We start from the raw sequence: 14,592 nt of genomic DNA, 5'->3' as shown, positions 1-14,592 counted from the left end.
ATATCAGTTAGGTAGAAAAGGAATGAAAATATCAAGACAACTGGGCTACAGATACCCTGATTCCATTGTTAGTTTTCACAGAGTGTGCTCTTCTGGTAGATCACTCCTGTGTCGCTAAGGCAGCAGAAACAACCAAATCCATTTTGCAATGAATGTTTGCAGTGAAACAGTTGCTAAGAAGAAAAAAAAGTATTCAAGTGCACATGCCCTAAAAGCCTATTTTTCAAGTACATCTTTTGACTTGTTAGATGTGCTTCTAGTTTTTGCACATCTTGAGTCATACCAGCATTTATTATTGCCATTTGCTCATAACTAGCATACATCTAATGAGGAAAGAGAGCAATCTGACTGCTCTTATGGCTTAAGCACCATCATTCGCCACATTAAAAAAAAAAAATATCAACAGCCTCATCCTCTGTGCAGCTTCACTTTTCAAGTAATGTGCTCAGTTTTAACTGGTATCTGTGGAAGGTTGTACAGGCACACAGTTCTAAGAGGATACAACAGCAAGGCAGCATGCTGCTAGAGTAGAACTGAGGGGTGCACTGGCTCACCTCATACCCATTATTTTTGCAGATGCATGTCAGGAAAGACATAACTAGACTATCAGACATCATTTGAAGACTCCATAACTGGCAAACAGAAAAAACATTGTGATATGTCAAACACACACAATTCAACACTGAAATAAATTAACATTTTATCATTGGATTTTTTTAAACAGAAGAGTCAATTTTCAAAGTAGTACAGCACTTTACATAAAGATTTAATCACAGACAGTTTAGAGATTGAGCTGTTAGAAAGAGTTTATCCTGATCAATGCATTTACTGAAGTGCCAGGTGCTTCTTTAGTAATCCTGGAGGAATATTAGTAAGTGTTGTTTGAAACTTAGTGTTAGCTGCTCCCAAAATCTTACTTTTAGCACACAATTTCAGCACAGAGCATAGTAAATAAATAGTATCCAGATTTCATAAAACCATCATCTACAGCCCTTGAATGAATCTGCTGGCATGGATTTCACTGGAGAAATAAACTTTATGCACAATGCTGTATAAAAGTGGTTTTGAATCTTTATTAGTGATTATTTGAGCTAGAGGGATAAATGAGGCTTATTTCAGTCAAAGAGCACAAACTTGCTAATTAATTCCAGTTCCAATCAAAATAACTTGGAATTCAAATAATGAATATTTATGCAGTAAGCTGCCACTAACAGGCTGAATCTACTTACTGTCTTTCAGCTAAATATCCACTGACTCAGAAAGATATGTTTCCTAAAATTTGGCTTTGAAGAAATAGGAGAACTATATAGGATGGATGTTCACCAAAAATGTTATCTTTGATCCAGTTGTTCTACTTTAAACTACATAAAGTAGGACTGCAATCAAGACTGATGAATCCAAACAACCAGCTTCCTACTGGTTCCTCCTGACAAGCAAGTCACTCTAACAAATTCATGGAAGAGGAAAGTTAGTATTGAAGATCAAAAGGTATCTGGAACTGGATTATCAAATGGAGGCAAAAACCTCATAGAACAGAGGCTTCTAAACTAACTGAACAGCTGTATACCTAAAAAAATATTATGAATAAAAACAAATTCATACGGAATACAAATATCAGCTATTCAACAAAAGAACCTGAAAGTCAAATTGAGCTACAGTTTGCACATAAAACTAAAATACATTCAGAAGCATTACATTAAAAAGGGAAAAACCAATACAATTTTCCTGGAAAACTACGAGGAGGTTGAAGATAATTCAAAATTTGATGAATCAGAAGGACTAAAGGAATCAAATGCAGACAAATAGATATTCTCAATTCTGGGAAAAAACATAAGGAGAACAAAGTCTTTATTGTCCTGAAATTGACAGAATCACAAGGAAAACAGCAAAATTGATGATTTAATTAAACAGTTTTTCAGAAGCCTATCAAATTTAGATGGCACTATTTGAAAAGTAGAAAAATCATTTATACTCAAGAATGAGTGGCATAATGCTCCAGGAAATAATGGATATCTGGTTCTGATGTTCAACAGAGCAAGATATGCACGAAGTTTTAAAGTGAAGATCCTTAAAGACAAACAGTATTTAAGGAGTAGAATTTAACACATTCTCAAATTATCACTCCAAGGTTAAATCTATGGTATATTACAGGATAGTGGGGATGGCCATGAAGCAAAGTTTACAACTGTGAGTAGATGGCCCTCTGCTGTTCCATTTGTTTCTTTGCAAATTTTTTTAAACTCTTTTGAGAACATTCTTCTATCAAATAAGCAACTTTGGAATTTAAGTCTGAAAGGAATATTTCATTTGTTGGAAAGAAAGTCTGACACAAACAGAACTAGTTTCAGGAAAGCAGAAAAGATCCGATGAAAGTCGCCATTCAGTGTGACAGCCAAAGAGCTGCCCCAGAAAGAGAGACTCAAAACTAAAACTAATATGCACTAGAAAAACATTTTTCAACATGTCTCTATCACACAGATTAGAAGATCTTCAAAAAGATTCATATCACTAAGGAAAATAGTCCTTAAGGCAGTGTTTACTCTGTACTGTAGTAATAAACATGATTGCTCGGTTTACCACTGAGGGATCTTTTAGAGGTTTGCAATTTTAGAACCAGATTCAATCCTCAAGTTTCCACACAGGATAGTAAACCCATAAGGTAATGTCATAGGGGTCAGCAGATCTTCCTATGGAACCTGCTTAGAAATAGAAATCCTTTTTCTGATTTATTTAATACTAGGCTCACCACTTTGCTAGCTGTGTAGATGTGCATACAGCAACTGCCCTTAAAAGCAGGGACAAAGAAAATATCCTCACTCACACCTCATGTCCCTTTTTTTTGAATGTTGAGTAGAACTATCACACAAACCCCTCACATGACTCAAACAGAAACACATGGTAAATAAAAGAACTGCACATGCTATCTTAAAATCTTATCCTTTAAAAAAGCAAAGTTATTTCTTATAAACTTATAATGGTCTCCTCATAAAAAAAAATACAGCATTAGCAGAAAAGGCGTGGCTATCTCCAAATCACAGATAATACATAGTATTGTTAATCAGTAGACTAACACTGTAGTAACTTAGCCTATGATCTCATAAGTTAACAGAAAAAGAGATGACAGAAACAACACATCAATAGTCTCAGAATTACCAGAGTGCTGGGGGGCCCCTGGTGGTCTAGTGGTTAGGTTGCAGCACTCTCACCACTGCGACCCAGGTTTGATTCCCAGTCAGGGAAAAACTCCCCCAGGCAGATTGAGTTCATCAGCCCTGTAAGGCCATCCATCTAAGAGAAGGTCACTCTAAACAAACCTACATCCTGAGGACCTCACTGCCACTGTCCAAGATTGCTCAGCCCCAGCAGATGAACCTCAGGATTAAAGGGTGGGCTCAGTTCAGCGCACACTGTGTCTCACCTAAAAAATCCACTGCGCAGGCTCAAAGAGCTAATGACCTTTCCCAAATCTTCGCTCACAAAGACTGGCCATACAACAACCAGAGTGCTTGAAAGAGACCAAGTGAATCTTCCTAGGGTCAGTGGACTCTCTTCTCTAAGTTCCCAACTTTCTGGGATACCATTTCTATTATTGTGCCTCCTTACTAAGCATATATCCCTAAGTAAGCACCTCATAATGGGAATTAATTTGGCATATTGAAATCATACACATACCTGCTGCAATGCAGAGATGTCAAGTACACCAATATTTTTAATTCCTTGGAGGAACACTGGAAGCTTTTTCATGACATGGTGGACTTTATCAAGAAGTGAGCTGATACTAGAAACCACATCCAGTAGCATATTTAGCACACTGCCTATCTCAGGTGGTATCTGGATCTTGGATAAGAAGGAAAAAAATCACAGCCATAAATTCCCATTAGAAACAAATTTTAAGCTTTCAATGAAACATTCAAAATTATTTACCTTTTTTCTAAAACTGACTATATAATATTCCTACAAACCATGTTTAACAAAACTCCTTTTATTATAACTCCCCAGTCACTCTCAAATTAAGCTGAAGAAAAGTTCCCTGGTAATGTTAGAAGTGGCCTATGACAAATCATGAATTAAAATTCAGAGAACATGTTTACACTTGCCAGGCTGAAGAGAGCTCTCCAACCCAAGATGCTAATGGGATCTGCAACATTCTGTCCCCTTGGAATTCAGTGTAAATGAGAACTTTTCTTTTACCAGGTTAAAGATGTTCAATGCAGGAATTTAATGTTTCAAAAATAATTTGTAAGTTAAATTAAGTCTAGCAACCACTTTTATTGTGTAATATGACTCCTAAAGCAACTAACTTTCATTTCGCACCTCTCCTGCCTTTGCATTTTTCATACTCAAAATGATTGCACGCACTTCATTCCCTACTTGACCTAAGTTCAATTGGCTTTTTGCTGTTTCCACCATGCAAATTTTGGCATTATGGATTTTCTCTCTATTCCCTTTGCTTTTGTGGTTTATTTAGCTGATACAATAACACAAAACAATTCATTGTTACCTGTCTATGCAAAATACTAAAAATACTATCATCTCATCACATGCTTTCAGTTGCATCTTCTGATTACTTTATGCACCTTTATTGGACTTGCTATTATAATGTCTGTGCTTAATTTTCATCTCAGCCTTCACCTGCTTTTACACAGTTTAAAAAAAAGGAGAAACTGTAGAAAAATCTTATTCAGTCAAAAAATTAGCAGAATTTCCATTATAATTTAGGATGAGCTGACAACGTTGTTTATTCTTTGCTAGGAATTCCTTGTTTCAATAGGGTTTAGTACAAATACCCATCAGAATAAGCACTGGTTTCTTTTCTTTTTTTTTTTTTCCCTCTAGGTTTGCAGATAATTCAGGAAGTAGAAATCTTTTCTTTTATCTCTGGTATCTTTACCTATTCTGGGAAGTGGTCTTGATTTTAAAAGTCTGTAGTTGACCAAGCATGCAGCATCCAGAATATAACCTGGCTTTAGAACAAAATATTCTTTCTCCTGATGTTATAATTTCATTTCAGCTATCCATACTTACAACACTTTATGTTCTGTCAATCAATACCCCATAATAATTGAAATTAATGTTTTTTAACTATCAGAAATCACATTCAATAATTTTGCTCTTATAAGTAAAAACATTATCTCACTGAATACCCACACCAGATTGCAGATTATCTACACTTCTACATATTATCTACATATAATACAGGCATGCTACAGAGTTTTGCATACTTAGTGCTGTGAATTCTTCCTAAAAAATAATTTTGTCATTCTTGTGATTTGAGCTTTTATGGTTGTTATAATTCCCATGATGCCAGTTCAGTCTCCCACACTTACACATAAAGAAGTGACTAATTGCATGAAGTGCAAACTCTGCTAAAGAGTAATAAAACTATATCTTTGACTTCCTATATTTTCTGTAAAGCTTTCATAACTAACTCCCAAGCGATAATCTTTCTGAGGAAGCATGAAATGGAATGCAGTAGCATCTATCAACCCCATTCTTCAACTGTGTTTGTTCTGTGGAGCTAAATGAAGACAAAAAACGCCATATGTCCACTGTTTAATTCCACAGAGAAAGAACATCTGAAGAAATAATAGAATTATCAATCTGTCTACCTGTGTTCTTTACACCACCTTCAGAAGAAAAACATAGGAATCAAATGGGGTTTTTCCATCTTACCTTGTAAATGATGTGACGTAAGTTTAAATTCTGTATAATCAGTACAAACATGGTATACAAGTCCAGTGCTGGTAAGGAACATAATTCTTCCACTATCAGGGAAGTTTTACTGTTTTCAGGCAGCTTTAGCAGCAGGCTAAGTACTTCTTCATCACATCTTCCAGTTAAAGCTACCACAAAGGCACTGTAAAAAACCTATCAGAATGTACGTGTATTAAATTTTTTTCTCCCTGAACTGCACCATCTTTTTTTATAGTCAATAAGGTGAAAATTTTTGTCACAGTAACATGACTATTTGCAGTCACCAACAGACCTGAAATAATAAACTATACAGCTTTATATCAGATTGGTGTGTTCTTACTTTATACTCTACGTACATATAAGAAGATGAAATGTATTTCTTACAAAGATTTACTTTCATTTGTTCACAGATAGATCATTCATTCTATGAGCATTCATTCCATAAGCAGGCATATTTACAATGTTGAACACACTCCTTCTAGCAGATATACACCTTTGTTACAGTAACCTCTAAAGATCAAAATCCAAGTGTTATGAATCACTAAAAGCAAACAATGTGGTACTTCCTTATTTCAAAGGACACACAGAATTAACACTTGGTGATGCCTGTATGGCACAATGTTCACTCTGAGTCAGCTCACATTTCTCACTTAAACAGTCCTTTAAAATGTCATTTCATAGTGGGTGAAGGGACAAATAAATGACTAGGCAGACCTCAGGTGAGACTAGAGTAAAACCTTGGATGATGGTTTGTTTCTTCCTACAAAAATGTCACATCAAAAGACAAGTGCTTGTAGTCCAGATATCTCAGGAGTTCTTAGCTACCCAATCTTGACAAGCCCAGAAAACTTACAAATTTTTTTAGGAGACTATAAGAGTCAACATATAGAGCTCCATTGTCTACCTAGGACAGAACCCACCTCTACTGCCTCCACTGAATGCATCTGTTGCTGGTAACAATACCCAGCAAGGGAGTACCCAGCAAGGGAGAGAATCTGCAAGAAAATCCAATTAGGAGCCAAAATTGGTCAGGATATGCAATCTAACTCTTTAATTTCTATAAATATTTTGTTTTCCAACTCATAATTTGACTTTTCAAATTTTGTTCCAGAACAGAATTTTGCCCTTGTGATTCTACAGGATTTCCTATATATTTAAATATTCACTTTTTGTGTGTGCATACAAGGAATGGTATATGAATATACTGGTCTGGACTTCTTTCTGTGGAGGAAAATTGAGCATGATACAATTTGAAATTTATTTCCTCGTGCCCCACATGAATATCACCATTTCAGTGCAGCTGTAACCCATTCTGAGTTTTATCCACTAGGGTAAGTTTCTCTGAACTTTCCTTCCAGCTTTGTGAGTACCAGACCTAATCCAAACTCTTATAGTCAGTAAATGAACGCTTATAGTCTTCAGCTTATAGGTGTTGAGCTATTTCAAATCACTTAATCACATGTCAATGAGCATGGCCAGCATACAATATCGTGGCACAAATTATGGGTAAATGTAAAAAACACAAATAATTCTCAGGCTTACTCTTACCATTACAGAGGCAAGCACAGTACAGTATACAATCACAGAAATACAGGACTACAGTGGGCCTACAGCTATCATTAGGGCTATCAGACAGAGCCTATATAGACCATAAACATAACAGGCATGCCTAAATTATGGCTTTAAAAAGTACTTGTGCAGCTTGCATAATCAGTAGGAAACACAGACATTTTAATGCTCCAGTTGGACTGGGGGAGGATTTAAATTCTTAAGCAAAAAAAAATTCTGTATAAATATGTGAATGTGAGACGTGTATATATCTAAGCTCCATATGACTGGCAAAAAGTAAGGATGGAAAGTAATTTGACATTTCAGTCAATTAGCATTATTATTTCAAAGGATCAAAGGTGCACCGAATCCCATTTAACTGAATTGCTTTCAGATGACTTCTCTCATTATCATTTACTGGTATCACAATAACAAGCTAACAATAAAGGCAGTCACAATGCCAGAGAAGCAGAAGAACAAATCATCTATAAGTAGTTATGATGGTCTGAACTGCCTTTTTAATAGCTGCACTTTTCATGAAAAGACTTGTGACTGTTTCTGCAAGTGGAGCATCACTGACACCCCGTGGCTGCTTGATTGACCTGAAGAGTTTACACCAAATGCACCCACAACTCTTACCAATCATGCAAACACTAACCAGAGAGAGAACCTGTTAAGTAGGTGGCATTTTTCATGATTTCTACTGATCACAGGGATCACAGAAAACAGCAATGATAACACACAGTCTTACACTCAGAAAACTTACAATACTCAAGAGACAACAGATAAAGTGAAAGTAAAGTAAGATACTGGTAATATAGTGTAAGAAGAGTGAGGAACACACAAAGAAATAAAAAAAAATGCAGAAGACAACCCCCTACTGCAAGGAGTAGAGATGGTAAGATACCAAATGATATCTTCAGAAATCCCCATCTTTTCTACAATACCAACACAGCAAAGCTAAATTTCTGTATCAGTACAAGGGGGTAAAACACTGCTGAAAGTAATGAAGCACTGCCATTTGGACCAGAAGACAAGTGCTAATATAAATTGATCTCTTAATGCATCACATTATTATTTTTAAGTCCTAAAATTCTCATAGATATTCCACATAGAAATGATAAGTGAAAATATAAGATTCCACACAAACAATATGGCTTGCTTTGTTTCAGCTGGCGCATCAGGCTATAGGTTGACCTATTAATCTGACACCTTTTTTTGATCTTTTACCTTTGAATGAGAGACACTGGCTTCCAAGATGGTATTGACAGTTTCTTCTGAAATATTGACAGAAGAACCAATGTCTAGCCTCAGCTGAGTAAGATTCTGCACATACTCTTTGACTTTCACATCTGGAAGAAAAGGGAAATAGTGCCAAAAGTACAAATCTGCTTAATTAGATTTTTCACAGATTGTATCCTTTTCATTGAATTTACTGTGAACAGTGGTAAAGGACAAAAACTTCACATCATGTAATTCACTTCAAATTTAAAGGTCACTCTTCTGTCAGACTTAAAGGGCTTCTGCATCTGTTTGCGTTATTCTACAAAAGCACTTGTTATCCCACATCCCTGTACTACAAAAATGTCTGAAATTAGTATAACAGCTTTTAGTCCACTCTGGTTTTCTCCTTTCACTAATTTAAGTCCTCTCTTCTTTCTAATTAATCCCTACATCTTACTGGAAATGTTCTAGCTGAATGTACTATGCTGTCCTGTGCCAACTCAAGGTGCATGTATGGGTACATGTGTACAATGAAAATATATCGCATTACGTCAGTGGTCTACATAGGCAGTGTACCTTTGAATTTTGAAGAATAAAGAAACAGTTATTGTCCTACAAAATTACATAACAGTAGTTTACAAAAAAGTGAAGAAAACTGGAACCCACCATTCAAAAGATTTAAATTACTGAGAAGAGCAGCTGCTGGATTTTCTGACAATTGTAGCTCCAAATTTTCAGCCAACCTGAAATGATAGGCTTAATTTCACAAGTTATCAGAACAAAGTCATCGGTATTTCTATGCATAAAGACTAACGTGAATAGTGAAACGGCCACTAAATGAGGCAAAAAGGTCACATTATTCTCTATGTGCACACACTAGCACATCTACAAACCTTCTCACACTGTATTTATATGGTGCAGGGATTATTTATATTCTGTGACTAGATGAGACTGCAAATGTAGGGTCTTCCCATAATGGCTAAGTGCTTTAGCAAACAGTAGTTTATGTAGAAGGACAGATTTAGCAATGTCTCACCTCCAGGTTTCTTACTGAACACACATTTTTAAAACCTAGAGATACAAATCACTGAAGTTCAGCATGAATAAAGTCTATCTAATTATAATTTAAGTAAGAAAGAGTATGCACACATCAGATATTATTTATTCTTCAAAAACTGGACATTAGTCCATGGCTTAGAGTAGCATCTAAGCTCAAGTTCTTTTGTATTATTACTGTAATTCACAGGCACAATTCAAGCTCTTTATGAAAACAACCCAACAGCCAAACTAGTATAGCAACAATTATAACAATGACCGGTTCTAGGCGATAGCAAGTTTGAAATACTCTGTAGTGGCAGTTTTATTCATTCATTTACTATTTTTCTTCAAGTGAATAGAAAATATCAGGAGTTATTTGGAGTTTAATCTCATCAGTTTACAAACACCATCCCACGTTTCTGACTGTTTGAACTGCTGAACTGATGTGAATGCTTCTGTTTTGCAAAAAGATATCCAGCTACTGAGAGGACAAGCCATATCAAAACAGCTTTAAACAAAAAATTTAGATATCAAAATTTTGACCTAACTCAAGTCATAGGAAACTGAAAACTTTCTTAGTTGCGATTCAAAGCATTTACCTGATGAAGCAGCAAGATTTTCTGCAAGTGCTCAGCAAAAATTAAAGGGCTTTTAGAAATATTCAGAGTTTTTATAATTTACTTAAATAATTTGTACATTTTATCCACTCAATTTTCAGTCAAATGAACAAAGTTTAAAATGACAATATTTCTCCTGCAATTACATAATTTAGAACACAGATGTGTACAGAATAACATTGCTAAAAATACAGAACTGTTTGGGGTACCAAAATGTAAAAAGTTTTACATTTGCAGTTGTCTCTGTATGTTCCCCAAAATTAGCTGACATTCACAGCTGTCATTTCTGGTATTCTGCAAGGCTTCCTGGAAGGTCTCCAAAGTATGGGAAAGTTTTTGGTTTATATATGCCATACTCTTGCAATCCCCCTTGTTGACAGTAGGCCACAATCTTTCAACATCCTGCAAAACGCAGCAGTCATACAGTTAGTAAATTCATGAGATTGTGTTATTGCTTGAAGTAGCAGCTCTTGGCAACTAGATGATACAGATTTTCAAATGAGAATACGGGTAAAGTAATACTCTCTTACTGATTGTATGAGCAATTGAAAGAGGGTGAGAAGTTTTCAAGAACCAAGGAATTTTCAAATATTTGAATTTTGGAAACAGCCAAATTGGGAATTGGAACTAGCCTGTCAAGGAGATTATTCCACTACTATAAATGCAAACATTTTAATTTCAAATTTATTTCAAAATGAAATAAGCTTTTCTTTCTTTTTTCTTTTTTTATTTATTTATTTTAGGTTGACAATTTTTATCTTTTTCCCAAAAAATTGTTTTGAACATCAGTTTCCATTCAACAAACCGAAATATCTGGATACTCATATCCAAAATTTTTCATGCATTATGCTCTGTCTAATATGCACTTTTATATTTTCACCGGAATATGCATGGTTTTGATTTTGCAAGGCTGTTTTAATATTTGCAGGAGTAGGTCATAGAATGGTAGTGACTACAGAAACGCATTTGGTCCTCAAAATTCTACTTTGACATATTAATGATACCTCTTGTCATCTGTTGGTGTTCATATCAGCAAAGTGTCCAGGTGAATGAAGTAGCAGAGTTATTTCATAAAAAGAAGGTAAATTCTATACTAAAAAGCATGACTTCAGTATTGGGTATGTGTGTGCTATCAAAAGACCTGCTTCCAGCTTTGGATGAGTTTCTATATGTCAAATATTACTTTCTCCAGCTGGTAGTTTCATGTAGAAAAGAAAAGAAAAACAGACTGACCCCAACTGGTAATCACAACTACTATTTTATCTGGAATTAATCTGCCTAAGAAGTGTATTCGTATCTAGTTTGATTTCACAACTGTTCCTGTGAAGATTTAAAAGTATAAATGTACTCTAATTCATTAAATCATCAGTATGACATAATTTAAAGAAATTAAAAATGAGCTGCTGTTTGATATTGATTTACAATCCAGTTATTCTAGTTGTAGGAATTCTAATAATTTTAGTCATACTTACAGCTTGCAAAGTTCACCATTGTTTACTTAAGGAATTTCTCCTGAATATCACTATCAAAATCATCAGAGCTATACCCATACAAACCTCAGCTTTCTATAGTCACCAAGGGGACTTGTCATTCAGAGTGTGGGAAAAAAGGAAACTCCCATTAGTTTCCAGAGTTTAATGCATGTTGTAAAGCACACTGGTAGATGTGGGAACCACTCAAACCTGATAATGATCTTGAACCACAGTGATCCCTTCAATGATAGCAGGGAGCAAGTGACTTGGTAATCCATCTTTACACTTTGTAATGACACAGAAAATGTTGCCAAAGACAACTGGTTCTTCTGTAAGAGAAAATGTCCAGGTTTAATCAGTTAAAAACCTCATAAAAATGCTGGACTCAAAAGTTAGCCAACTAATAAAGGACAACAAAGTTTTTAAAAGCAAAGAAAATCTGATGAGTTAAAGGCATAAAGAAATACGTCTAGCTAAATTTAGGTATCATTGTAGAGGGCAAGAAAGGCTGATTTGATTCAATTTCAATTACTCTTCTCCATTACACTTTCCTGGTCAATAATAAGAGCATCAATACTTGCTACAGAACTAGAGAAAAAAATTTCATATTTGGTCTTTGTGAGCATAACTGTGAGAAACTGAGTATATCAAACACATCCACCTTCTCCTCAGTCAGGCTCCCCTGATCCTGTTTCCCCATAGAGACATTAGGATGTTACTAACCCTTCAGTGCACAGTAACTTTCAAACCCTAACTGCAAGGAGAGAGAAACAGCATTACATGGACATTTTCCATATCTAGGGATAATGAATCCCTATAGGGAAATTTATCACCTGATCATCCACGGAGGCAGTTTCTACCCAATATTGCAGCCCCCATGTCCTTGGAAAAAAGCTCCATTCCCCTGTCTGTAGTGGGTTTGTAAATGGAGTAGCAGTGAAGGAATTTGGCTTGACTGCTGAATTCTGATTTATAACCAGGACTGAGTCAGTTTTTTCAGCCATGTGGGTTGGGGTCTTTTCCCTTATGTTTGGTTCATAAGTCAAGTAGGAAGAATAATAAACATTCCCCACTGCTTCCAAAACAAGGAAATCTTGACCTTGCTCATAGAAGTAATACAGCATAACTCAGCAAATCAAACCAAGTCAAGCAGTTTTCATCTTTTCTCATTAGGTTTCAATGTTTTCTGTAACAAATGAAACATTATGAAACACTCTAATGACCAGAGTATTGAAATAAAAATTACAAGAATGTAGTTGCTGAATCTCGGTTCTCTCAATAGGCTGCTCTTCAGAGGTCAGATACAGAACCCAAGTACTTTCAGTATCATCTATTCACAACACACAACATCACACTGTTTTACTCTTTGAAACTACATCGGTCACAGGAGAGTGGAGAAGACAATCAGAATTGGGTGACAATCACATAATCACATTTTATGGGTTTTTTTGGAAATTAATTGGGCATAAAACATTACAAGCAATTCTGGGCATGGCTAGTTAAAATGTGATGTTTGAAAAGCACAGGCTTTTGTTTTCCAAAGAAAACATGATATGAAACAATTCTCAGGTCAATATAGAACCTTTCTCAAAGTGCATGACTTGGAGGTCTATACATAAGGAATAAAACGTTAAAATTGAACAATATGTTGAAGATAAAGTCATTCAGCTACAGGTAGCCAATTCACTGGTTCAACATGGCCAGAAGTGGGAGGTGTTACTTCCTTTAAATACTTGCCCCATTTTTCCTTACTGTCAGCTACATGCTGCCTTGCAGCAATTCTGGCTCATTAAAAAAAAAAACCCTGTGACTTGACTCTGCTCACTAGCTGAAGAGGAGCAGCAAGACCTCCTGCTTCCACAGAGATTTGAATCAGCATGAACACTCCAGAAAGAAATCATCCCTTTGTTTGATCTGCATCAATTTTTTTCATGTGCCTTTGTTGGTTTAATTTCCAGACATCAATATGCTTACCTTTCTTGGCATCACCCAAATTAACTTATTTGTACACAAGTTTGCTTAAAGTAAAACCTTAACTTTACAGCACTAACACATATGGTGACCTACGGAGTCACTACTGGGTAACCAACCTGAAAAGATTTTGAGAATACTCAAAATGGTAAACTGCAATTTCTGCAATAGTAGAACACTATCAGGGTATAAATGTTCCTGAAGAATCTTGCAGATTTTAGATGCTCTGTAGAAACATTAATAAGAAAATATTATTTTCATAACAAGAGTACCACAGAAAATTTTCAACAGGTGACTGTGCACAATTGCACAGTTCAATGAACCACTTAAGGGTTTCAATACTATCACATTTGCCCAAACTATTTCAAAAACAGAATATAATATTTCCACATTAAAAAAATACCTTAGGAGTGCTAGAAAGTACCTTTGCAAAGTAAGCGAAATTGTTATAGCTTCAGAAATACTGAGAACTCACAGCATACGCTGACTTAAAGGCAAAGAGCAGAATATACAAAACTCTTATAATCATCACGTGGGGAAAATAAACCACTTTTCTAGTATTTGCTTTTGATTTTTCAACAGACTTGGCTAATACCTGGCCCTGCTGACCACTGGTTTCACATATTTGCATAAAATCAACCATAAAGGTCCCAATACCGCATTAGAGCCATGCATCAACTTCAGTATGCCATTTCTCAGCTGGTCTATGTCAGTAGACCAGTAGCTCCACCAGCAAGACACCCTAGAGCTGTGTGGAGCAATCATCTTGTGGGTTCATTCAGTATTGTTCAAATGCAGCAACTCCAATCAAAGAGCACTTTCACATAAGTGTCAGTAAACATTTTCCTGAAGAAGAGTTTCCTCTGCTGCTGGATTGCATTTGATCTGAGTAATCAGACAAAAAATTATTTGGGCTCAAGATTTTTTCAGAAACTGCATCTGTTAAACTGAACAACTTACACTATAACCATAGCATAAGACACCAACAAATTTAAGCTGAAGAAATTTCACATACATACATTTGGATA

At 35.7% G+C, this 14,592-nt stretch overlaps 1 protein-coding gene across 1 annotated transcript in view; it reads right to left on the bottom strand.

Annotated features, from left to right (window-relative positions):
• The window catches only part of ABCA13 (ATP binding cassette subfamily A member 13), a 175,366-nt gene that overhangs the window by 122,979 nt on the left and 37,795 nt on the right, over nucleotides 1–14,592 (bottom strand). The window contains exons 12-18 of the mRNA XM_051798954.1: nucleotides 13,684–13,790; nucleotides 11,804–11,922; nucleotides 10,351–10,523; nucleotides 9,133–9,209; nucleotides 8,473–8,594; nucleotides 5,674–5,868; nucleotides 3,673–3,837 (exon numbers count right to left, since the gene is read on the bottom strand). Coding sequence (XP_051654914.1) covers nucleotides 3,673–3,837; nucleotides 5,674–5,868; nucleotides 8,473–8,594; nucleotides 9,133–9,209; nucleotides 10,351–10,523; nucleotides 11,804–11,922; nucleotides 13,684–13,790 — 958 coding nt within the window. The remainder of the gene's footprint in view (nucleotides 1–3,672; nucleotides 3,838–5,673; nucleotides 5,869–8,472; nucleotides 8,595–9,132; nucleotides 9,210–10,350; nucleotides 10,524–11,803; nucleotides 11,923–13,683; nucleotides 13,791–14,592) is intronic.

The sequence above is a fragment of the Manacus candei genome, unplaced genomic scaffold (assembly GCF_025592945.1).
Source record: "Manacus candei isolate 608988 ecotype Guabito, Panama unplaced genomic scaffold, ASM2559294v1 h1tg000049l, whole genome shotgun sequence".
In the NCBI taxonomy this organism is placed as follows: domain Eukaryota; kingdom Metazoa; phylum Chordata; class Aves; order Passeriformes; family Pipridae; genus Manacus; species Manacus candei.
This window is presented reverse-complemented; position numbering and strand designations above follow the sequence as displayed.